A 22,473-nucleotide genomic window follows, 5' to 3' on the forward strand; every position below is an offset into this window, starting at 1 on the left:
CCGGGGACTAGACCTCAGAGGGTTGAGGGTCAAAGTTGAATGTGGGAATGCCTAACAGTGTATTACCACAGTTGTTCTGATTGTCATCCCTTCCAGGGCCCTAGTAGACCTACACTGGGCCGTGGAATTCATAAAGTCCACATGAGACACCGTCACTAAAACCTTCCTTCATCCCGATGGAGTAGAGGCCAAGTCTTAGCCACTGCCCGCCATGAAGTCAGTCTGTTTGTAAACACTGCCTCTTCTACCCAAGTCTTGCTTCCTTATCAGCTGACTTGAAGAGGTAGGTGAGGAATCACTGAGCTCCACTGAAGGGAAATGCTGCTGGAACTCTAGGTGTTGCCTGCTTCAGAAGGCCCAGCCCCACAAAGACAGGTGTTGCTTCCTAACAGCTGCAGGCTCAGGCCCTGTGTGTCCACTTCCACCAGGTGGACACTGTAGTTGCCGAGGCCCTGGATAGGAAAAAAGGTTGAAGAGAAAATTCCCAAGCCTTTTGGAGGCTGGATTGATACTGGGCAGGAAGACCATGATTGGGTAGGCCATAGTGGAGCATTTCACTCCAACCAACTTCCAACCCTGACAGCAGCACGCACCTCAGCCTTGGCCAGCACAGCTTCCAAAGCCTCTTTCTGCCGGGGCTCCTTGGTTAATAGATAGAGAAAGCCTCCACCACCTGCCCCTGCCAGGCTTTGGCCATATGCATAAGGGGCCAGGACATGCATCATTCGCTGCACAGCCAGTGGCTCACAGCCTGGGGCCATAAGCTTCTTCTGCTCCCAATATGAGGTCAGGTACTGGCCCAACAGAGGCAAGTTTCCTGCAGTTGGGAGAGAGAGGATGGCTTGCCTGGGCCAAGATACTCAGGTGATAACTTCTGCAGAGGAAAGAGAGTGTCAAAAGGGACGTTTCCACCAGTATTAGAGCCAGCTGCACAGGGTTGAGTACTAGTAAGCACAGAACAGCTAGCATGGGGCCCAGCCAAGCCAGTATTCTATAGCTTCACCCTTGGGGCTTTGTGCAGCCCACACTTCCTCTTGTGCAGCCTCTTCCTGTTTTTTGGCAAATGGGGTCAGAAGGCCTTTCCCATGAGAGAAATTTTATGCTGAGATAAGGCTCCCACAAGGAAAAGAAGGTTCCCAAGGGCCTAATATGTGGATCTGTGTCAGGCCTCTGAGACAAGATTTACCTCTCGATGGATAAACACCTCACCTTGGCGGAAAGCTTCAGCACACTTCTCAGTCTGTCGCACCAGTCTTCGGGCATTCTGCACCACAGCAGGCAACCGAGCATACCAGTTCCTCAGCACATCCTGCAGGTAGGGCATGGGAGGTGTGATGAGAACTGGGTCCAGCCACACCCAGCCAAGAAACTGCTTGGCTTATTTAAGGTCTGAGCTCACCTGCAGCAGATTCCGTGCCAATCGGGTCTTGCCAGTATACACCAGGAGCAGGTGGTCATTGATCTTCTGGACAAAGCCCTCAGGCACAGTGATTTCCTCCACCTCTACCTTTAGGGGTAGCTGGGCCCGGGAGCGCCCCACTTTGATGCCAGGCATTAGGCCACTCACTTGGTCCTGCCAGCCACCTCCTATGAGCCCAAAGTCTTGTCACTGTTGGAGCCTAAGTAGCCCAACCTCACCCAACCTTGCTTCATGGCTGGAACCAGAATGGGAAGACAGCTTGTCCCAACTCTAGCTGAGCCTAGTGAGCCATGATAGCAGGCCAATCCCAGAAAGGGAAAGGGGCTGCAGTCAGGACCCAAGTTTTGTTGCAGATCTAACATGTAATTAGAATTGGTATAAGGCTTCAGAGGATAGACTTCCATGTAATCTGTCAGTGCCCCCAACAATCTGTCTTCTAAGAGTGTTTGAAAATAAATTCATGAAGGCAAAAAATGTGCCTCAGCAATTAAAAGCCAGGTGGTGGTGGCACTTGCCTTTAATCCCAGCACTCAGGAGGCAGAGGCAGACGGATCTCTGTGAGTTCAAAGCCAGCCTGGTCTTCAAAGCAAGTCTAGTACAGCCAAGGCTACACAGAGAAACCCTGTCTCGGGGCAGGGGGGGGGGGTAGTCCCAGCACTTGGGAGGCAGAGGCACATACTTTCATCCGTAGAGATTTTTGCGCTGGTCCTAGAGATCTAAGGTCAGGTCCTCATGTTTGCACAGCAAGTACTTTACCCACTGAGCTATCTCTCTAACCTTCAATCTCTCAGTATTTAAGAATCTAAAGTACAGAATGCAGATGGCAAGACAGTGGGAAATGTCCAGAACTTGACTATCCCCTGCTTCAGAGCACTCAGTGCAGGTGCAAATGATACATTCACACCATGGCTACTGAGAGTGTGTGCCTTTTACATCCCATGACTAGGGACATGTTTTTGCTCATTTTTATCCCCAGGCCTCAAAGTAGATTATCAATAAATGTCAATTGAGCAAATGACCTTGAATGGTATGCCTCATAAGGAAACTGAAAGCTCCCATATGTAACTTTTGCTAATGAGTGCTTATTGTTGGATGTGAGTCAGTACAAAGGTTGGACTTCAAAGGAATTGGAGAAGACTCCATGATCAGGTATCCAAACATCTTTAAGACAGCTTCCTTCAAATTATACCAAAGATGAGACCCCTGGGTAAACAGAACAGTCTAGGATCTAGAACCAAACAAAAGTGTGACTGCTTTACATTATGCTCGGCTTCTGCGCACCATAATGGCCTGAAGGAGGTCTGTGCCAAGAGCATCTCAGAGTGTAGTGTTAACTGGGCCCTTGCTGTTCCGCAGTGGGGCACAAATGTTCATAGCCCAAAAGCATGACAAGTTGCCAGAAAGGCAGGTCCATCCTCCAAGCCAAACCCGATCTGCCCCTGGTTCTGAAGGACAGCCTGGAGTGGGTAGTCATGAACACTACTATCTGGACCACAGGTACTCAATAACAAAAGAAAGGTACAACTGGGGCTGGAGAGATGGCTCAGCAGTTAAGAGCATTTACTAGCTGGGCTCAGTGGTGCACGCCTGTAACCCCAACACTCAGGAGCCAGAGGCAGGCGGATCTCTGTGAGTTTGAGGCCAGCCTGGTCTACAAAGTGAGTCCAGGGCTACATAGAGAAACCCTGTCTCAAAACAAAAAAGAGCATTTACTTTCAGAGTACCCGGTCCAGTTCCCATCACCCATATGGTGGCTGACTACCATCTATCTGTTAACCAGCTCTAGTGAATCCAGCACCTTCTTCTACCTTCTATGGGCCCAGACAAGGTTCACATACATGCATGCACACAAATGTTCATACACAAACTGAAAGGAGCAATAGCTTCCGGCTCTCAAGTAGTCATTCACTGAACATTAACTCCTTTAATGTAAAACACTGCAAGTTGAAAAGCACCAGAACTCAAAGTGACAAGGGAACTAAGGCCATTTTAAAGAGTAACAGTTATGTGGCTACTGGTAAATTGAGGGGCGCCCGCCTTACAGGGTCTATGGGAAATTTCAGAGTTCTCCACCACCCTGGAACTCTTTGTACCTGTGGTAAGCACCTGCTCCAGGTGCAACACTGCATGAATCAGGGCCTCTGTGCCCACTGCCCGGCCAGCAGCCCGCTGCAAGGCAGCCAGGGCAGCCCCTGCCAAGATGCTGCTGGTTCCTGCAGAACATAGAGCAAGGCACCGGTCAGGAGCCACTTCTACCCAGTCCCACCGCACTTTTCCTGCTGCCCAGAGGCCAGGGGCCAGAACCACAAGTAAGTCTGAAGAGTAGAGGGGGAAAGACGTGATAGCAGGGAGCCAGGGCTTACTCACCAAGACCTGAGCCATGTGGCAGCTCTGACCAGGTGTGCAGCTCAAAGCCACCATTAAAGGAGCATAACAACTGTTCATGTAGAGGGAGCTCTGAGTGGACATGCACAATACCCGCACAGATGAAGGCTGCCTTCAACAAGGCCCCTGAGGGATGAGCACAAAGGAAGGAATTACACTCCTAGGCCACCACCCTGCAATTTCCCAACCCAAGATGGAGCTCCTCTGGTAGGACAGTTCAGGCCCCATCCTCAAACCATAAAAGAATATCTCGGCTCTCTACCACAGGCAAATGTGTCACTTCTTTGCCCTGTGCTAGTCTGTACCTAAGAAGAGTGACTGCCAGCCCTTTCTAGTCTTTCAGGGCTCCTCAATCATTCTGGCTAGCCATAGGTCAGGGCCTCAATTGTCTGCAGTCTTTTGTGGATGGATCTCCCATTCTGTGCCCATCCCAGCTGGCTATGGATGCCATCCCTCCTTGACGATGTCCCAATTGTCCTGACCTGGGGCATGAGGCTGGCAGTAATCTCGCAGGTCATCCAAGCTCCGGCACACTATCTTCATGCTCATCTCATCCTGTCGAGTTCCTACTGTCAGCCGCAGCTCAGGCTCCAGGATGCGGCGTGCCTTGGCCCCAATGGGCCGGTGGCCATCCACCCGCACAGCCAGGCCCAACACTGCTCCACCAAGCTCATAGGCAATGGGTGGTGTGTCACTCCAGCCCCCTATAGCAGTTGAACAAAGTAGTCACAGAGCCTGCCAGCCTGGCTCTGGGGTTACCAATGCCTCACCCAAGGAACTCACCAGAGAAATCCACACGAGCTGGGCACTCAGTCACCACCCACTGCCCAGGCACCGGTAGCTCCACTGGCTGGGTGGAGACAAAGTGCCGGGCAGTCATCACGGCCTGACGGATCAGGATCTGCTCAGCCCCCTCATAATGGCGGGCAGCTCGAATCAGCAAGGCAGGCCTGACAAGAGCGAAGACAGATGGTGGCATGACGCCCCAAGCTGGGGGTAGATTGCTTGTCATGGTCAATGTGGACATCTCTGAGCTTTCACCATCAGGAGAGCCTTCCCCAGATGGTTTCTCAACGGGTTCTAATATAATTAACACCCACCTGCTCAACCACCTTTCTCTTTCCTGGGCAAGTGCCTCCACACCCCTCACCAGGTCTCCACACTCCAAGTATGAGAAAGGCTGAATCCACTCAGGGTTGGCAGCTGGCCCACTACGCAGGCCTCCTTGGCCCTCTGCCATGCAGCCCAGTACATCTGCCACACAAGCCAGAGCCCGGGCTGCCACACCAGGATCTTCTGCCCCAGCTGCAACTAAGAGACCAAGAGTTAAGGGTTTCAGAAAAGAAAGGTGCTGGCCTTTAATACCATACCCCCAGTTTCAACAGTCCCCAAATACTCCAGACTCCTCATTCCTATTAGCTTTTGTCGAGACATGCCCTGCCTGTGAATATACCCTATTCTGCCTAGCAAAGGTTTTACTCTGCTAGCTGCAACCGAAATGTGTCCATCACTGCTGCCTGAGACAGTAGAGTGAGTGGTTAAGAGTTCAGCCTTGGGTCAGATGGCTTAGAGTAAATGCACTTGCTGCCAGACCTGACAACCTGAATTCAATCCCTGGCTGCCATACAGTGACAGAGAGAACAAGGTGTCCTCTAACCCTACATGCACATAAGTCTACGTGCACATACAAATAAATAGTGGGGGTTTTTTTGTTGTTGTTTGTTTTTTGTTGTTTTTTTTTTTTTTTTAAGACATGGTTTCTCTCTGTAGCCCAGCTATCCTAGAACTTGTTCTATAGGCCAGGTTGGCCTCAAACTTAGAAAGCTCCACTTGCTTCTACCTCTGGAGTGCTGGGATTAAAGGCATGTACCACCTGGCTTAATACATTTTTAAAAATTAGAGGTCAAACCACCTGGGTTCAAGTCTTAGTCTCATCTAGTTGTATGGCTATGGGTGATTGATTTAATCTGGGACAAGGGTCCAATCTTCTCAGGGGCACTAATAAGTCATTTTCTATGAGGCTAAGTCTCTTTACCACCAGGCCATATGGTCCATCTACAGGGTGGGAAAGCTGCCTGTATGTCAGATCCCTGCTGAAGCTTTGCACCCCTTTCCTGGCACTCCATACAGAACACACAGGCCTGTAGATGCTGTAAGGACCCATAGGCTTAGCAACCTCCCACTAAAAGCCTTGCTAACAAGGCTGAAGCTTGCTAGAAAACAAAATTCCAGTGCCTCTTCTATTTCAGAATCACATGGCTCCCTAGTCCTTTCAATTGATAGCCCAAAGGGCAGGCAGGACAGGAAACCATAGTCTTACTCCTTAAGTATGAACACCCAGCACACTCACCCTTGTCCAGTATGGCCAGCAAGGGCCCAGAGCAACCCTCACCGACAGCGGCCCGGATCAGTGGACGCAGGCAGAGGTCCTGCCGGGCCTCTAGCACATGCTGTGCCTTCTGCAAGGCCTGGCAGAAGAACAGATCCCGACGGGAGTCCAGTGTGGCAGCCCGGTCCAGGCAAGGCTGCAGCTGCTCCCAGGACAGGCGCCAAGAGGCTCGCCAGGCCCGCAGGGCCTCACCTCTGTCCTCCTGGGGATACAGCATCCACAGCACGTCCTGGGGCCCCAGGACCCTCATGGGGTGGAGCACAGGGAAAAGGCGGGCACTGAGAAGGCATCGATCTGAGGGGTGTGTGTCTGGGTCCCACAGGTCCCAGTCTCTGGGGTACAGAGAGGTGCATTAGTAGGAAGAAAACTAAGGCTCCTGCTTCCTTCCCAAGCCCTGGCCTGACTGTCTGTCTGTCACAGGGACGGGACATACTCCCCCATGGGCAGTATGTTACTAGGAGAGGGAGGCTAAGCTGCCTTGTCAACTTGCCTAAGATACTGAATCAAAAATAAATAAATAAAATCCCAGGGATTTAGAGCTGCACAGGGGAAAGTTCTAGAGAGAATCCAGCTGTTCCAACTATACTAGTCCTAGCAGGGTGGTAAGAGGATTGGACAGGGCTGCTCAGGGACAAGCTTTGGAAGCAGCCACCCTGGCTGCCGAGATCCACAGAGGCTGCTGGAGCAACCAGCTACTTACCGAATGCCTGTCTTCTTGAAGAACTCATTCCAGGACATGTTGAGATACATGCCTGCCCCCTGTCTCTGGGGGAAGAGGAAGAAGCAGTCAGGAATGCAGGGGTCTTTGAAAGGGACTAGGGGACACCAGGCCAGAGGCTAGGGAACAGATGCTCCAAAGAGACTGGAAGAGAGAGAGAGAGAGACACACACAGGAACAGTTTCTTTTAGACCACTTTAACACTTCTGCCCAAATACAAGATTTAGCGCAGAACCCTGAGTTCTGCTACTGATGGGGCCATGACTGGGGCCCAAGGCAAGCCACCCACTCTAAACCTCAGTCACCAGCCTCTAACGTGGGATAAAGTTCTCCAAGGCCTACTGAGGTGTCTACTCACCCACCCCACCCCCAAGTCTATCCCTCAGGCCAGTGCTCAGAGGCTCCTGTGACAAGATAGCACCAGACCTCTGGGGGTTCCCCAAAGTTTGAAGATAATGGCAAAGGAATATGAGGTAGATGCCTACTTCCCAGCTGTCCAGACGGCCAGCTAGAGTAAATACACGACTCGGGGAGCCATGCAGCCGCACGTGGTGTCCCTGCAGGATGACGTCATGGAGCTCCAGCCCATGCAGTGCTTCAGAATGAGCTGCATCCAGGCCACTCACAAAGCAGCCGGAACCAATACGAATGGGGCCCTGAGATGAAGGGGGCACGCATATTGAAGTGAGAAGCAGGTACGTGGGACATCCACTCGAATGCCAAGCAGTGGCACCCCCATTTCCTTCCCCCTGCCCATGCTGTCAGGGCTCACCCTCAGATGGCAGTGCTGCAGGACACTCCGAGGCCCCAGCTGTACAGGCCCCTCCAGCAGACAGCTGACCACGGAGCATGTGGCTTCTAGCAGCTGTGGCTCCTGTAAGCCAGGGAAGAAAATCAGAAAAGCTAAAGGCCAGAATCTTCAACCAGCCGAATCCCCCTCTAGACCTGTCCTGGCCCAAGTCAAAAAACTTTTCCCACTGTGAAAACACAGACTTGTCCCATCTAGCACCCCATCCCTCAGAGTCACCTCTGAACTCCATCTGTCCAGTCCCCAGCATCATGACACTGACTCAGGCCCACGTGTGGCTGTCTCCCTAGAGGCCCTGCAGAAAGGTCTTCCCTAGCTTCAACTTAGCTACTCCCTGGCTCTGTGGCCTTCAATAGTGGCTTAGCTTCCCTGAGCCTATAAGATATCTGAGTGTGGTGATACATGCCTTTGATTCCAGCACTCAGGAGGCAGAGGCAGGTAGATAGATCTCTGTGAGCTCAAGGTCAGCCAGAATTGTACAGAGAAACACTGTCTCAAGAAAATAAAACAAAAAAAGTTCAAAGTCTGACCACTAAACTGCTCATGGGGTAAAGGCATGTGTTACCAGGCTCGACAACCTGAGTTTGACCCCTGAGACTCAAGTAACAAAAAAGAAACTGACTCTTGTCTTCTGACTTCCACGTGTGTTCTATAACATGTACACACACGTGTGCACACAAACAAACAAAACAAAATGTTAAAAAGAAAAATGTAAGTCTTGATTTAAAAATTGAAGGGCAGCCAGGTGGTGGTGGCAGTCTGGAGACAGAAGCAAGTGGATCTCTGAGTTCGAGACCAGCCTGGTCTGTAGATGGAGTTCCAAGACAGCCGGGCTACAGAAACCCTGTGGGGGATGGGAGAAGTTCAAAGTCATCCTTGGAGACCTATCAATTTTGATGTCAGCCTGGGCTACATGAGACCCTGTTTAAAAAAAAAAAAAAGGTAGGGGCTGGAGAGATGGCTCAGAGGTTAAGAGCACTGGCTGCTCTTCCAGAGGTCCTGAGCTCAATTCCCAGCAACCACATGGTGGTCACAACCATCTATAATGAGATCTGGTGCCCTCTTCTGGTGTTCAGGTGTACATACACACAGAACAATGTATACATAATAAAATCTAAAAGAAAAGAGTGAATAATTAATTAAAATAGAGATAACACCTTAACTGTTTCAAGCAGAAGTATTTCTTTCTTTGGAGCCCACATCTCACCTGACCCCAAGTACCCAGCAGGCACCTATTAAAGGGTAGGCAGGTCTCACCTCCACCTGGGAGTGGACGATCTGGGCCACAGCAACTCCAGGCATTGTGAGGCTATGCAGGAACTCACTGGCATCAGCAGTCATATAGCTGTAGCCGCCATCAGGGACATAAACTGTAAAGACATGAGTATGGACCCAAGGGGCTTGAGAGATCGCTCAGTTGTTAAGAGCACATACTGTTCTTGCATTAGACTGAAGGTCAATTTCCAGCATCCACTCAGGCAGCTCACAACCACCTGTAATTCCAGCTCCAGGGGATCTAACACCCTCTTCTGGCTTCTCAGGGCACCTGCACCCACATGTACATACCAACAGGCAGATACACAAATATACATACCATTTCTTTTATTGTTGTTTTGTGTTTTGTGGGGTTTTTTGTTTGGTTGGTTGGTTGGTTTTTTGAGACAGGGTTTCTCTGTGTAGCCTTGGCTGTCCTGGACTTGCTTTGTAGACCAGGCTGGCCTCGAACTCACAGCAATCTGATCCACCTGCCTCTGCCTCTGGAATGCTGGGATTTAAGGCATGTGCCACCACACCCAGCTCCAGTTTTTTAAATTAAAAAATCTTTTTAAAAAATCACTGACACCAACCCTGTGCCTGCTACAGCTCCAGTGAAAGGTCAGTTACCTGCCAATAGACACCCTCACTACACACTAGGAAGACAGCCGTGGTATGAGGCACTCAGGTCAATGATAAAGCTGAGGTTCAGAGCATACACAACCTGCCCCAGGCCCACAGCTAGCAGGTAGATGTACTGGGAAAGGTTACAAGAGGAAGACGGGAAAAGGAAGTATCTTGGCAGGAAATCTCTGGATGGGCAGAACATAACTGTCCAGTCTATGAGCTAGCCTGTCTAAGGGGCACCTCTCTCGCTACCCTACAGGGCCAATTAAGAAATACCCACCCATAGTGAGGGGTTGATTTCGAAGCTCCCTCCACAGCTGGGCCCGGGCTCCCTTCAGATAACCTGCTACATCCATGTTACCTTGCCCCATCTCTGGGGGCCGCCCAGCCAGGAAGTTCTCCCTGCTCACATTCCGAGCCATGCAGAGCAGGATGTCGAAAAACAGTGACAGCTGGGTGAGGGTAAGAAGCACAGCTATTGTCAGGGCAGCAGCTGGGCCCCACAATCCCAGGGCTCGACTGGGATAGTCCCATCTGCAGAGATGCTGACCCAGAAAGGTGAAAGGACTGGCCTGAGGTCACACAGCATCTCACCCCCAGCCACGGAACTCCAGTTGCCTTCCTTTAGTCACCTGCACAGGCTGGGCTCCAGAGTCCAAGCCCATATAGGTGCAGGCATCCAGGGGTGGGCTCACGTGGGTGGCCAGGAGGTGCTCAGCAGTTTCCACAGAGAAGAAGACGACTCCAGAGACCTGGAGGGACCCACAAGGCTCAAGTGGGGAGACCCTAGTGCCATGCTCAGGCATGAATTGAGGAAGGCACATACAGATGAGCCAAACAAGGTAAGGTAGCATGGAAGGCACGAAGTTTCTGGGCCACCCCAGCCCCCATATTTCAGGTTTGGGCAGCTCCTGCCATAGCGCCTTACAGAACTCACTTTAAAGCATCCTGCCAAACCCAGCTCCACACCCCTTCCCAACACTCCTGCCCACATCCATCCAGGCTTTTTCTACTGCATACCCTAACTTGCTCACATTTGCTAGCTTTCTGGTACAGGGCAAGACCCTCAACTTGCATGTCTACATTCTCCATAGACTCTGGCCCCATCTGTTCTTCCTGAATGTCTCTTTAGGCTCTGGTTCTAGCTTGGCCTGGAATCAGATAAAAAGAATGGGGCTCTTCTCCTCCCCTATCCCTAAAAGTCCCCAAGATCCCTCATCCCAAGCCCAGGGAATCATACCAGTGGTACCAGCCCATCAGGCCCGACACACCGTTGTAGCTCCGCCTTAGTGCCCTGGTAGTAAATGTCCAATACGAAGCCCTGTGCGGAGGGGAGGAACAGAATTAGGGCATGAGCAAAAATGGACCAGAAAGTGAGCACAGCTGAGAGGGTCAGCAAATGGTCTCCAAGAGATGCAAGTCTGGCAGTTACCAGTGTATTTGTGGGAACAAAAGCACCACACTTCTACCTGTACAAGGCTGAGGGTGGCTTTAGTTGCTGTCACAGTCTTGATACCTGAGCACACAGCCTGACATCTAGGCAAGTGAGCACCATCAGAGAGGTACCATAAAAGAGAACTCAGGCTTAAGACCACTAGGAATATCAAGGAGAGCAGGTTCCAGAGCGCAGGACTGGAAAAGCACCTCTGTACTAGGGCAGCTCAGCTGTACCAGGAGTAATTAATACCTGTGAGTCAGTGAGGTAGACACCATGGTTCAGAGCGTAGGCCAGGCTCCCAGGAAAGGCAATCACTCTGGTTCCCCGGAAGCCATCCCAACGGATCCCTATGAGGTGGCACAATCAGGGTGGCAAAGTAGGGAGCCCCAGACATGAGGAAACAAGAAGCCAGAGCTGGGGCATCTGGGCAGCTCTAAAAGGGAAATATAGTTTCCAAGGCCACGTGGACATTTCTCTGGGAAAATGGCAACTCCTCCTCCCCTAAAGCTCTTCCATAAAGCTCTAGGCAGTGGTGGCACACACCTATAGTCAGGAGGCAGAAGCAGGCAGATCTCTGTGAGTTCAAGGCCAGTCTGGTCTACAAAGGGAGTCCAGAACAGCCAGGGCTACACAGAGACCCTGCCTCAAAAAACCAAAAATGAAAACAACAAACAAGTTGTTCTACAAAGCATTGTGGGTCAAAGGGTTGGGAAAGTTCTAGCCATTCCTATTTGTTTTCCGACCCCCCCCTCCGAGGGGTGTGGGGGGGGGTGTCTAAGTTGGTCTAGAACTCACTAGAGCTTGAATTTACTGCAACCTTCCTGACTTACCCTCCCTAGTGCTAGAATTATAAGTATGAGGCACTACACCCAGCTGTCACGTTTACAGAGGGCCAGACTGAGGCTCAACAGAGCTATGGTCCAGCCTATGCTTCCTGTATAAACAGGCTGCTGAAACAGGGTGGACTACAGAGGAAGAGGCAGCCTTGGGTGTGGAGAGAGAAGGTGGTCCCAGGCCACCCCATGCTCACCAGGGTTTGGAGGAACAGACAGAAGCATGTCGGTGCTGCAGACCCACACACCTGGTGGAGAACCTGGACCCAGCTGCAGGGGATGGGGGAGGAGAGAAAAGAGAGAACTTAGCTAGTGGCCTGGCCCAGCCCCTTCTGCACTCTTTAAGTCCCATGTTGGCTTGTCCTGTGTGGTCTTCACCCCCCATTATTGGCTTATTCTGTGTGGTCTTCCAGCCACTTAATCTGAGAGGAGTCTGCCACTGAAATATCAGGGCCTCTCAGGTACCGTGATGTCATTGTTGACACCTCTTGCCCATTCAACCTCCTGCCACACTTTTTTTTTTTTTTAAAGACAGCGGTCTCACTATGTAGACCTGACTGGGCTAGAACTCAGAGACACAACTGACTCTGCCCCTGAGAGCTGATAGTAAAGGTGTGCATCACCACACCTGGCCCCAAGACTAGCTGCTACAAGTTCTAGCTGCGCTCACTTCAGACCGTTCTTTCTAGGGTTCCCTCATTTGAGCCACACAGACCCTCACTGGTGGCTCAGTCCGTGCAGACCGGCTCAGCTGGGATGGCCCACTGTGGTCGACTGCCTGGCCTTACCCGGTGGGTCATGATATCCAACAGGCAGTCCAGGTTGCAAACCAAGGCCTCCACAGGGGCCTGTGGGTTCTCCACGGGGAGGCAAGTGAAGGCCCTGCCACAGTCGTCGAAGGGGAAGTCTCGGCCCTAGGGGGGAAGCAGAACCTCAGGAGAGGGGGTCCTTGCTGAAGGGAAGCTGCCGCACCTCCGCCTACAAGAGTGGCAGGCATTAAGAAGAGGCAGTTGTTAAAAAAGAAGTGTCATATCGATGGTTCTTCTTCGGATTTTTACAATTAACATGATTACTGTGCAAAATTAGAAAGCACATATGCAAAAGGACAACATCCTCAGGAATTGAGTATTCCCTTTATCTTGAGGTATACGTACGTAGCCTGTCAGATCTTCATTAATTTTTTTTTGCATGTTTTGCCTAGACTGTGTTGGTGTGTGTATGTGCTGCATACACATGTGTGTGCTGGTGCATATGTCTTTCTCTGCTCATGGCACGCAAAGCCATGCCCAGCTTTTACATGGGTGTTGGGGATTTGAACTCAGGTCTTCATATTTACACAGTCAAAGCTCTTACCGCCTGAGCCTTCTCTCTGTCTCTAGATGGACCTTTTAATTTGCCTAAAATACATACCTAATCGGCTCTGAATTTCCAGACATTTCATTTCATTCAGATCCCTCTGGATTTATGCAATGCACACCTTACAAACACACAATGGTAGAACACCCCTAAATCCCATCCAGTCGCTAGAGCCAAGATTCTGACACACAGCCCACACCCTCAGTTCCACTTACCATGTGCAAGATGAGGATCCAAGCCGAGTGCAGGACATCAGATGTGACCACCTGTCAAGAGCAGGACAGCCTTGTTGACAGAGGCCATGGGCACATGACACCTAAAGGACAATACCCTCTTGCCCAGGGGGTACTCCAACACAGGTACCAAAGGAGAGTCCAGTGAGCATGCCGGGTGGCGGTGCCACATGCCTTTAATCCCAGTACTTGAGAGACAAAGGCAGGCAGATCTGTCACTTCAAGGCCAGCCTGGTCTACATAGTGAGCTCCAGGACAGCCAGGGCTACATAGAGACACTGTCTCAATGAATGAATGTGAATGAAAGGATAGATAGATAGATAGATAGATAGATAGATAGATAGATAGATAGATAGAAAGAAAGAAAGAATAATTTTTTAAAAGACCAGTTAGGGACTGCCTGTCAAGCAGCCATCCACTTGGGCCACCCCCTTGACTTATTTGAAGGGGAGGCAACAGGCAACAATTTGAGGCCAGATGAGTGCCTGGAAGGTCCCAGCTGCAATGGCAACTACAGTACTCCCATCCCCTGCCAATTCCGCCTCCACTGCTGGAGTACAAATAGGACTAGGACCACCCTCCTTCTCCGTGCTTTGGTGCCATGCATGCAAGGTGACTGAGTGAAACTGCTAGTGGACACAGGCTCTGAGAAATACACATATCCTTCTCAAAGGCAACGGAACAGATGCCTTATGGGAATGACAGTACAAACTGGCAAGACCTTTTTATTTTGTTTTGAAGACAAGGTCTCACTATGTAGCCCCAGCCAGCAGGAAAGCAAACTTCCTACACTGGCCTTGGCCTCACAGAGGTCCACCTGCCTCTGCCTCCCAAGTGCTGGGATTGCAGCTGTGTGCCACCACTGCCATCAAGATCTTTGAACCTTTCCAAAAGCCAGAAAGCATCCTATTAAATACTGATATACTGGCTCTAAGCTTCTTGAGACAAGGGTTTTCTGTTTTTTGTTTTCCACTATATGCCCCAGGTTGGCCTTGAGCTGGTGTAAATCCTCCTGCCTCAGCCTTCTGAGTGTTACCATGCCTGGCTTTGGGTCCCCTCTTTCTAAAACCACTCCAAAGACTGGCCTTGCCTTTTTGCCCTTACCTGGATGGCATGGCAGAGATGAGCCTGCCAAACTGAAAGATTCAAGATCAAAAAACCGAATGCTGAACAAACTAGAAGATGTGGAAGTCATAGAAACTACTGAGTTCCAACAGGAACATGGGCCAGAGGGGCAGCAGCTCAGAAGCACTCACGGTGAAGCCAGCTCGGGCACTCAAGTGTTCAGCAGCCACCAGTAGCGCATTGAGGGTGGCTCCTCCACTGCCCACTCGAGTCTGGGGGTCCTCCACAGCCAGTAACATGGTCCCAGCAGGGATCTGCTCCCGCTTCTGACGTATTTCCAGCTCTGTGATCAAAATAAATGCTGGGGTATACACAAGTCACTACCAGCCTGCCCCAACCCAAAGCACTGGAGTGAGTCTGTTAATAGTCATTTGATTACTTTGACATAGCTTTTCATACAGTGGTAGTTATATCCTAAATTTTCTTTTTTTTTTAAAATATTTATTTATTTATTATGTATACAATGCTCTGCCTGCTTGCGCCCCTGAATGCCAGAAGAGGGTACCAGATCACATTATAGATGGTTGTGAGCCACCATGTGGTTGCTGGGAATTGAACAGGACCTCTAGGAAGAGAGGTCAGTGCTCTTAACCTCTGAGGAATCTCTCCAGCCCCACTTTTTTTTTTAAGATTTATTTATATATTATTATGTATACAGTGCTCTGCCTGCATGTACACCTGCACACCAGAAGAGGGCACAAGATCACATTATAGATGGTGGTGAGCCACCATGTGGAAGCTGGGAGTTGAAGTCAGTACCTTTGAAAGAGCAGGCAGTGCTCTTAACCTGAGCTATCTCTCCAGCCCCCTGCACCCCCTTTTTAAAAAAAGATTTATTTATTTATACAGTATTCTGCCCACGTGCATGCCTGCACGCCAGAAGAGGGCACCAGATCTCTTTATGGATGGTTGTAAGCCACCATGTGGTTGCTGGGAATTGAACTTGCAACCTTTAGAAGAACAGACAGTGCTTTTAACCTCTGAGCCATCTCTCCAGCCAAAATGCTAAACTTTTTGAAGTTACATACTGTTACATTCATAGATAAGAAAACTAAAGACCCGATGATGTGATGTATTTCCAGTCCCAAGACTAGGCAGAAAGTCTGCATTTTAACGTGCGTCTGCCAGGCTCCTAGTGCAGCAGGGCTCCAGTAAGGGAGAGGGTTGGAGAGTTGTAGTTAGAGGGAAAGGTGGGAAGGTAGTGTCACCTACCTCTCTGAAAGGCCTCGACACTGTCCTTGTACTGGCATGTCAGGATGATAACTGTCCAATCAACCCCCTTCAGCTGATCCATTCTGGACAAAATGGAGGGGCTTCCTAAAGCAACAGTGCATGAGTATATGTGAATATTTCTGAAGGTCATACACTAAAATTAACTTTCTGGTGTACAGTTTGATAACTTTTAACACAAGTGTAGGTGCTTTTTACATTTTATTTTATTATTTTGTGTATAAAAGTTTTTCTTATGCCGGGCAATGGTGGCACACACTTTTAATCCTAGCACTCGGGAGGCAGAGGCAGGTGGATCGCTGTGAGTTCAAGACCAGACTGGTCTACAAAGCAAGTCCAGGACAGCCAAGGCTACACAGAGAAACCTTGTCTCAAAAAACAACAAAACAAGGGGCTGGAGAGATGGCTCAGAGGTTAAGAGCACTGACTGCTCTTCCAAAGGTTATGAGTTCAATTCCCAGCAACCACATGGTGGCTCACAACCATCTATAACAAAATCTGGTACTCTTTTCTGGCCTGTGGGCAGAATGCTATATACAAAATAAATAAATAAATAATTTTTAAAAAACAACAAAAACCGGAAGAAAAAAAAAGGTTTTCTTGCATGTACATATTGTACCACATGAGTGGAGAGCCTAGTGCCTTCAGAAGTGAGAGGAGGGTATTAATTCTCCTGAGACTGGAGTTGCAGATGGTTGTGAGCCATATGTGTGCAGGGACTCAAACTTGGATCCTCTGCAAGTGTTCTTAACCACCGAGCCATCTCACCCACCCCTCCTTATCCGTAACTTTGTCTACTGGACTTTTAAAATAAAAATTATAACTTTTTAAAAGATTTATTTATTATTTATATACTATTTTGCCTGCATGTGTGCCTACAAGCCAGAAGAGGGCACAAGATCTCATTATAGATGGTTGTAAGCCACCAGGTGGTTGCTGGGAATTGAACTCAGGACCTTTGGAAGAACAGCCAGTGCTCTTGACGTCTGAGCCATCTTTCAAACTCTAAAATGCATTACTTTAAATGTCCCCCTCAGATGGCTCATAACTATCTATAATGAGATCTGGTGCCCTCTTCAGGCAGAACACTATATACATAATAAATAAAATAAATCTTAAAATAAAAAAACAAAAAGTCCCCCTCAGGGCTGGTGAGATGGCTCAGCAGTAAGAACACTAGCTGTAGCCGGGCGTGGTGGCACGTGCCTTTAATCCCAGCACTCGGGAGGCAGAGGCAGGCGGATCGCTGTGAGTTCGAGGCCAGCCTGGTCTACAAAGTGAGTCCAGGATGGCCAAAGCTACACAGAGAAACCCTGTCTCGAAAAACCAAAAATAAATAAATAAATAAATAAATAAATAAATAAGAACACTAGCTGTGCTGGGCAGTGATGGTGCATGTCTTTAATTCCAGCACTCAGGAGGCAGTGCGAGTTCCAGTACAGCCAGTACAGCCAGAGCTGTTACACAGAGAAACCCTATCTCAAAAAACAAAAACAAACAAACAAAAACACCCTGGCTGCTCTCCCAGAGGTCCAATTCCAAGCAACCACATGGTGGTTCACAGCCATCTATAAAGGGATATGTTGCCCTCTTCTGGCCTGCAGGTGTCCAGTGTACATGCAGACAGAGCACTCCTACATGTAAAAAAAAAATACATAAATACATTTAAATGTCATCCTCCCCCAAAACGATATGTGGCACCTGACAGTGGCTGAGTGAGTGACAGATCTTTCCAGGGTGACAGGCGACTAAGAGTTTTAACCCAGCCCTGTTTAGGAGGGAATGGAGGCTCTAAAACAGTCTCTAGCTCAAAGCCCTAGTCTTGGTTAGTTTTTTTTTTTTTTTTTTTTTTTTTTTTTTTGTTTTTCGAGACAGGGTTTCTCTGTGTAGCCTTGGCCATCCTGGACTCACTTTGTAGACCAGGCTGGCCTCGAACTCACAGTGATCCACCTGCCTCTGCCTCCCGAGTGCTGGGATTAAAGGCGTGCGCCACCACGCCCGGCCTGTCTTGGTTAGTTTTAATTGTCAACTTGACATAACATAGTCACCTGCAAAAAAAGAACCTCAACTGAAGAACTGCCTCACTCTGATTTCTTCGGGCATGCCTTTGAGAGACTGTTTTGACTGACAGCTCATGTGGGAGGCCCTATCCCCCTATGTGTGGCCCCATCCCTAAGTGGATGGACCTGGGTCATGTAAGAAAGCTAGTGGTGGTGCACACCTTTAATCCCAGCATTCCAGAGGCAGAGGCAGGTGGATCGCTGTAAGTTCGAGGCCAGCCTGTTCTACAAAGTAAGTCCAGGACAGCCAAGGCTACACAGAGAGACTCTGTCTCACCCCCCCAAAAAAAAAAGCTAGCAGGAAAGCAAGCCGCATGCAGCACTTCCATGCACTCTTCCACGGCTCCTGCTCCAAATACCTGCCTTAAGATTCTGACCTGGAAGTATAAGACAAATGTGCCCTCCTTTCCTCCCCAGGTTGCTTTTGGTAGTTTTATCACAGTAATAGAAAGGCAAACTTAGACAATCCCAAATAATAACGTTGGGGGAGGGGAGGCTATCAGGGAAAGTCTCAAGAAATCAAGCAAGGCTGAGTGTTCCTAACCAGATCAGCCAAGAGAGTAAGTAACGCTTAGGAAGTGTTCCCAGGCGCCATGCCAAAGGCATTGTAGTGACAGCTCAAAGGGGCCACACTCCAGCACTAAGAGCTGATCTTATTTCACCACGCAGGTAAAGAAACATGGGCTTAGAGTAAGCAGGCTGCCTAAGGTCAGGCAGAGCTAACACAAGCAGCTGGGTGTGTCCTCACCTTTGTGTCCTCAGGCACAGTCCTGAAGTTAGCTGTGTCACACATGGCATTTGCACAGTGATCTTAGAATGCAGAGAATTAATAACTGAAACATTTTGCCCATTTTTAACTGCATTTGCCCAATCCAAGTTGGTGGTTTTGGGGCTGGGGCTTCCCCCTCCCTCTCCCCACTGGCCTCTAATTCACCATATAGGCAAGCATGGCCTCCCCCTCCTGTGTACTGCTATATACTGTAAATGAAGACTAGTCAAGGTTTTTAGGTTGCTTGCTTGGTTGGTCTTGTTTGCTTTCCAGTGCTAGGAATCCTCAGCAAAATTACAAGAGTGAGCATATCCATGGACAATAAAACAGCAGGGCCTCTCATGCGCACATGTACACACACACACACACACACACACACACACTCCAAGTACATGTTTTTGAGACAGGCTCTCACTCATGTAGCCCTAGCTGGCCTCAAACTTTCTCCATCCTCCTGCCTCCACTTCCCAGTATTACGTTTACAGGCCTGGGCCACTATGTCAGTTCATATATGCTCATTGAAGAAAAGTACGAACTATGAACATTTCAGCATTTTTAAAACCTTAAGTGTGTGTGTGTGTGTGTGTGTGTGTGTGAGAGAGAGAGAGAGAGAGAGAGAGAGAGAGAGAGAGAGAGAGAGAGAGAGAGAGAGAGAGGGAGAGAGAGGAGTGTGTGTTAGTTGTGTCAGGCCCAGGAAGACTCTACTTAGTGGCTTTCTGAAAAACAAAAGGCAGAAAGAAGTTGGCTGGAAGTAAAACCAAGTTATAAACAGCAAAATGTGTACCTAGTGGGGTAAACTGAGGCAGGAAAACGGTTCAAATCAAAATCAGCTCCACCGGCTCAAGGGAATGTCCCTCTGTGTGCAAGGTGTCCCCAAGTCGCGGGACTCCTTGTGAATAAATCTAATGAAGAGAAAGCTGCATTACAGAGGTTCCCTGGAGCTAGTTGCCGATGGGGGGCGACAGCAGAGATCTGGGAGACCCGCAGGAAGGTGCCCCAAACCAAAGAGGAACTGGAGACCCCCACGGACCCACATACCTGCGTCTGCCCGGCGCTGGCACAGCCGGTTCTTTAACACGGCTGCGCGTCCCGCGCGGCGCACCCTGGGAAATGGAGTTCTTTTGGCCTCGCGCCAGAATCGCCGGAGGACTGTCGAAGCCGGGCCTTGCTGAGGGGAGAAAGTTTTCAAACTTACTTGGACTGCTCCACCAAGTTCCAGATCTACAAACCCCAGAGAGAACAGGGCGTCTTAACGACACAGGCCCGTGTTTTGTGACTGGGGTACAAGATAAAGGTGTAATTTTGACCTTTTCTCCCCCTGTTTTTTCAAAACCGGATTTCTCCGTCCAGGACTCGCTTTGTAGACCAGGCTGGCCACAGACTCAGAAATCCGCCTGCCCCCTGCCTCGAGAGTGCCAGAATTAAAGGCGTGAGGGAATGTAATTTTTACTTTTTAAAATTTTTTCTTTTCTTTCTTTTTTTAAGATTTATAGATTTATTATTATGTATACAGTGTTCTGCCTGCATGTACACCTGCAGGCCAGAAGAGGGCGTCGGATCACGTTAATAGATGGTTGAAAGCCACCATGTGGATGATGGAAATTGAATGAAGAGCAGGCAGTGCTCTTAACCTCTGAGCCATCTCTCCTGCCCCGTAATTTTGACTTTTTTTTTTTTTTTTTTTAAGATTTGTTGTTCTTGTTTGTTTTATTTTTCCGAGATAGAGTTTCTCTATGTAGCCTTGGCTGTCCTGGACTTGCTGTATAGACCAGGCTAAGCTATAACTCACAAAAATACACCTGCCTCTGCCTCCCAAGTGTTGGGATTAAAGGCATGTGCCACCATTGCCTGGCAAAAAAGTATTACTTTTATTATTACCATCATCACCGTCATTTTATGTGCATGAGTGTTTTGCCTACATTACTGTCTTTGTACCCCATGCATGCCAGAAACGGATGCCAGAAGAAGGCATTGGATCTCCAGAAACTAAGGTTAAAGACAATGTGGCCACCATGTGAGTGATAGGAATCAAGCCTAGGTCCTCTAGAAGAGCAGCCATTTGCTGCTCCATCTCTCCAGTCCTTTTTTTTTTTAATGTGCGTCGGTGTTTTGCCTGTGTGAGTGTGTCAGATCTTGGAGTTAAAGACAGTTGTGAGTTGCCATGTAGGTGCTGGAAATTGAACCTGGGTCCTTTGGAAGCGCAGTAAGTGCTCCTAACCACTGAGCCATCTCTCCAGTCCCTTTTTCTTTTTTAAGATAAGATCTCCCTAAGTAGTCCAGGCTTGCCCTAACTCCAACTCCTCCTGCTTCAGTCTCTAGAGTGTTAGGACTATATACAATAATCACCATATTCTTCAGTTTTTTGTTTTGTTTGAGACAGGGTTTCTCTGTGTAGCCCTGGCTGTCCTGGAACTCACTCTGTAGACCAGGCTAGCCTCAAATTTACAGAGATCTGCCTGTCTCTGCCTAAGTGCTGGGAATAAAGGAGTGCCCCACCACCAACCAACTTCTTCAGATTTTTTTTTCCTTCCTTTTTTTTTTTTTTTTTTTTTTTTTTTTTGGTTTTTTGAGACACAGTTTCTCTGTGTTAGCCTTGGATGTCCTGGACTTGCTTTGTACACCAGTCTGGCCTCAAACTCACAGCGATCTGCCTGCCCCTGCCTTCCAAGTGCTGGGAGTAAAGGTGTGTGCCACCAGGCCTGGCTCTTTCCCTTCTTTTAAAAAAAAAAAAAGGTGTTTACTTATTTTTATTTTATGTACATTGATATTTTGCCTGCATTTTTGAGAGAGTTGAATCCCCTGGAATTTGAGTTACAGACCATTGTGAGCCGCCATGTGGGCACTGGGAATGAACAGGGCCCTCTGGTTGAACAACCAGGATTCACAACTGCTGATCCATCTCTCCAGCCCTCCCTTTTTCTTGTTTTTATTTCTGCCGGGTGTGGTGGCGCAGGCCTTTAATCCCAGCACTTGGGAGGCAGAGACAGGCAGATCTCTGTGAGTTCGAGGCCAGCCTGGTCTACAAAGTAAGTCCAGGACAGCCAAGGCTAACACAAAGAAACCCTGTCTTGAAACCACTCCACCCACCCGCCCCAAAAAAGAGTTTCTATTTCTTTGACCTGGCAGGAGCCAAAGCTGCTAATTTTCTCCTGAGCTGTGAAGACATAGGGGTTCGCCATTGTGGTTGATGAGGGAACATATGCAGCTAGAATTGAATTGACAATTGAAGTAGCGTTTCTCTGTTTTCCTCAGGTGGACCCTTCTGGAACAAACTTCCAACTCTGCAGTGAAAACTTTGCAGCAGAGTTTTACAAAAGTGTGGTAGCAGCATTGTTTGTCATAGCCAAAAACTGGGAAACACTCCCGTGTCCCTCTATAGCGCTCTGTTTTATGCAGGTCTTAACTAGACGATGGCGGGTGTATATGCATAATAGTGAACGCCCTTCAAGACATTTTGTTAGGCTGGATAGGGTTGCACAGGCCTGTAATCGCGGTGCTTGGGAGATGGGGGATGCAGGGTGGGGATCGCGCATTCACGGTGGTCCTCACCTGCATAGCACAGGTAAAGGTGGAGAAAGAGAATCAACTCAACATGCCCTGCTGGGCTCTGGTCCGGCATTTCCTCACTATGCTCCCTCTATTCCCTTTTGGACTGATCATGTATATTCTGTGCCATTGTATGTTGGAAGTCTGTGATTTGCTCTTTGACTTTGCTTGTACAGGGGATTGTCATTTAAAGATTACCTTGAGTCTCAGAAAAGGCCTTGGACTTTAAATAGTGTTGAGGCTGGGCACAAGCCTGTAATCCCAGCACTCAGGGAGACAGAG

The 22,473-nt window shown here is 49.1% G+C and overlaps 1 protein-coding gene across 4 annotated transcripts; it reads right to left on the reverse strand.

Annotated features, from left to right (window-relative positions):
• Window positions 1-8: 8 nt before the first annotated feature.
• On the reverse strand, window positions 9-19,809 carry Fcsk (fucose kinase). Of its 4 annotated transcripts, none has more exons than XM_051168498.1 (25): window positions 19,684-19,804; window positions 19,430-19,547; window positions 15,799-15,903; window positions 14,718-14,869; window positions 13,444-13,494; window positions 12,661-12,786; window positions 12,070-12,142; window positions 11,289-11,386; window positions 10,842-10,922; window positions 10,234-10,353; window positions 9,882-10,053; window positions 8,978-9,090; window positions 7,685-7,786; window positions 7,398-7,568; window positions 6,895-6,959; window positions 6,156-6,526; window positions 4,906-5,110; window positions 4,589-4,755; window positions 4,288-4,509; window positions 3,788-3,931; window positions 3,514-3,633; window positions 1,400-1,587; window positions 1,210-1,309; window positions 594-817; window positions 9-452 (listed from the first exon to the last, which is right to left on the reverse strand). In XM_051168498.1, exons 3-25 carry the CDS (start codon window positions 15,878-15,880, stop codon window positions 333-335), a joined length of 3,267 nt encoding a protein of 1,088 aa, XP_051024455.1. In that variant the 5' UTR covers window positions 15,881-15,903; window positions 19,430-19,547; window positions 19,684-19,804; the 3' UTR covers window positions 9-332. The 4 variants fall into 4 exon arrangements, with proteins under 4 accessions (XP_051024455.1, XP_051024452.1, XP_051024453.1 ...); XM_051168495.1 differs by having other exon boundaries at window positions 4,906-5,116; XM_051168496.1 differs by lacking the exon at window positions 19,430-19,547 and having other exon boundaries at window positions 4,906-5,116; window positions 19,684-19,809.
• Between the last annotated feature and the right edge of the window lie 2,664 nt (window positions 19,810-22,473).

Source organism: Acomys russatus, chromosome 26 (genome assembly GCF_903995435.1).
Source record: "Acomys russatus chromosome 26, mAcoRus1.1, whole genome shotgun sequence".
Classification (NCBI taxonomy): Eukaryota; Metazoa; Chordata; class Mammalia; order Rodentia; family Muridae; genus Acomys; species Acomys russatus.

Bases quoted from the DNA above. Each gene is read 5' to 3' on its own strand.
- Fcsk (XM_051168496.1), bottom strand. From the start codon at position 15,880: ATGGATCAGCTGAAGGGGGTTGATTGGACAGTTATCATCCTGACATGC. The intron at 10,923-11,288 runs GTATTAATTACT...CCCTCCGCACAG, and splicing joins TCTACCTCACTGACTCACAG to GGCTTCGTATTGGACATTTA. The intron at 10,354-10,841 runs GTATGATTCCCT...GGGTCCCTCCAG, and splicing joins CTGATGGGCTGGTACCACTG to GTCTCTGGAGTCGTCTTCTT.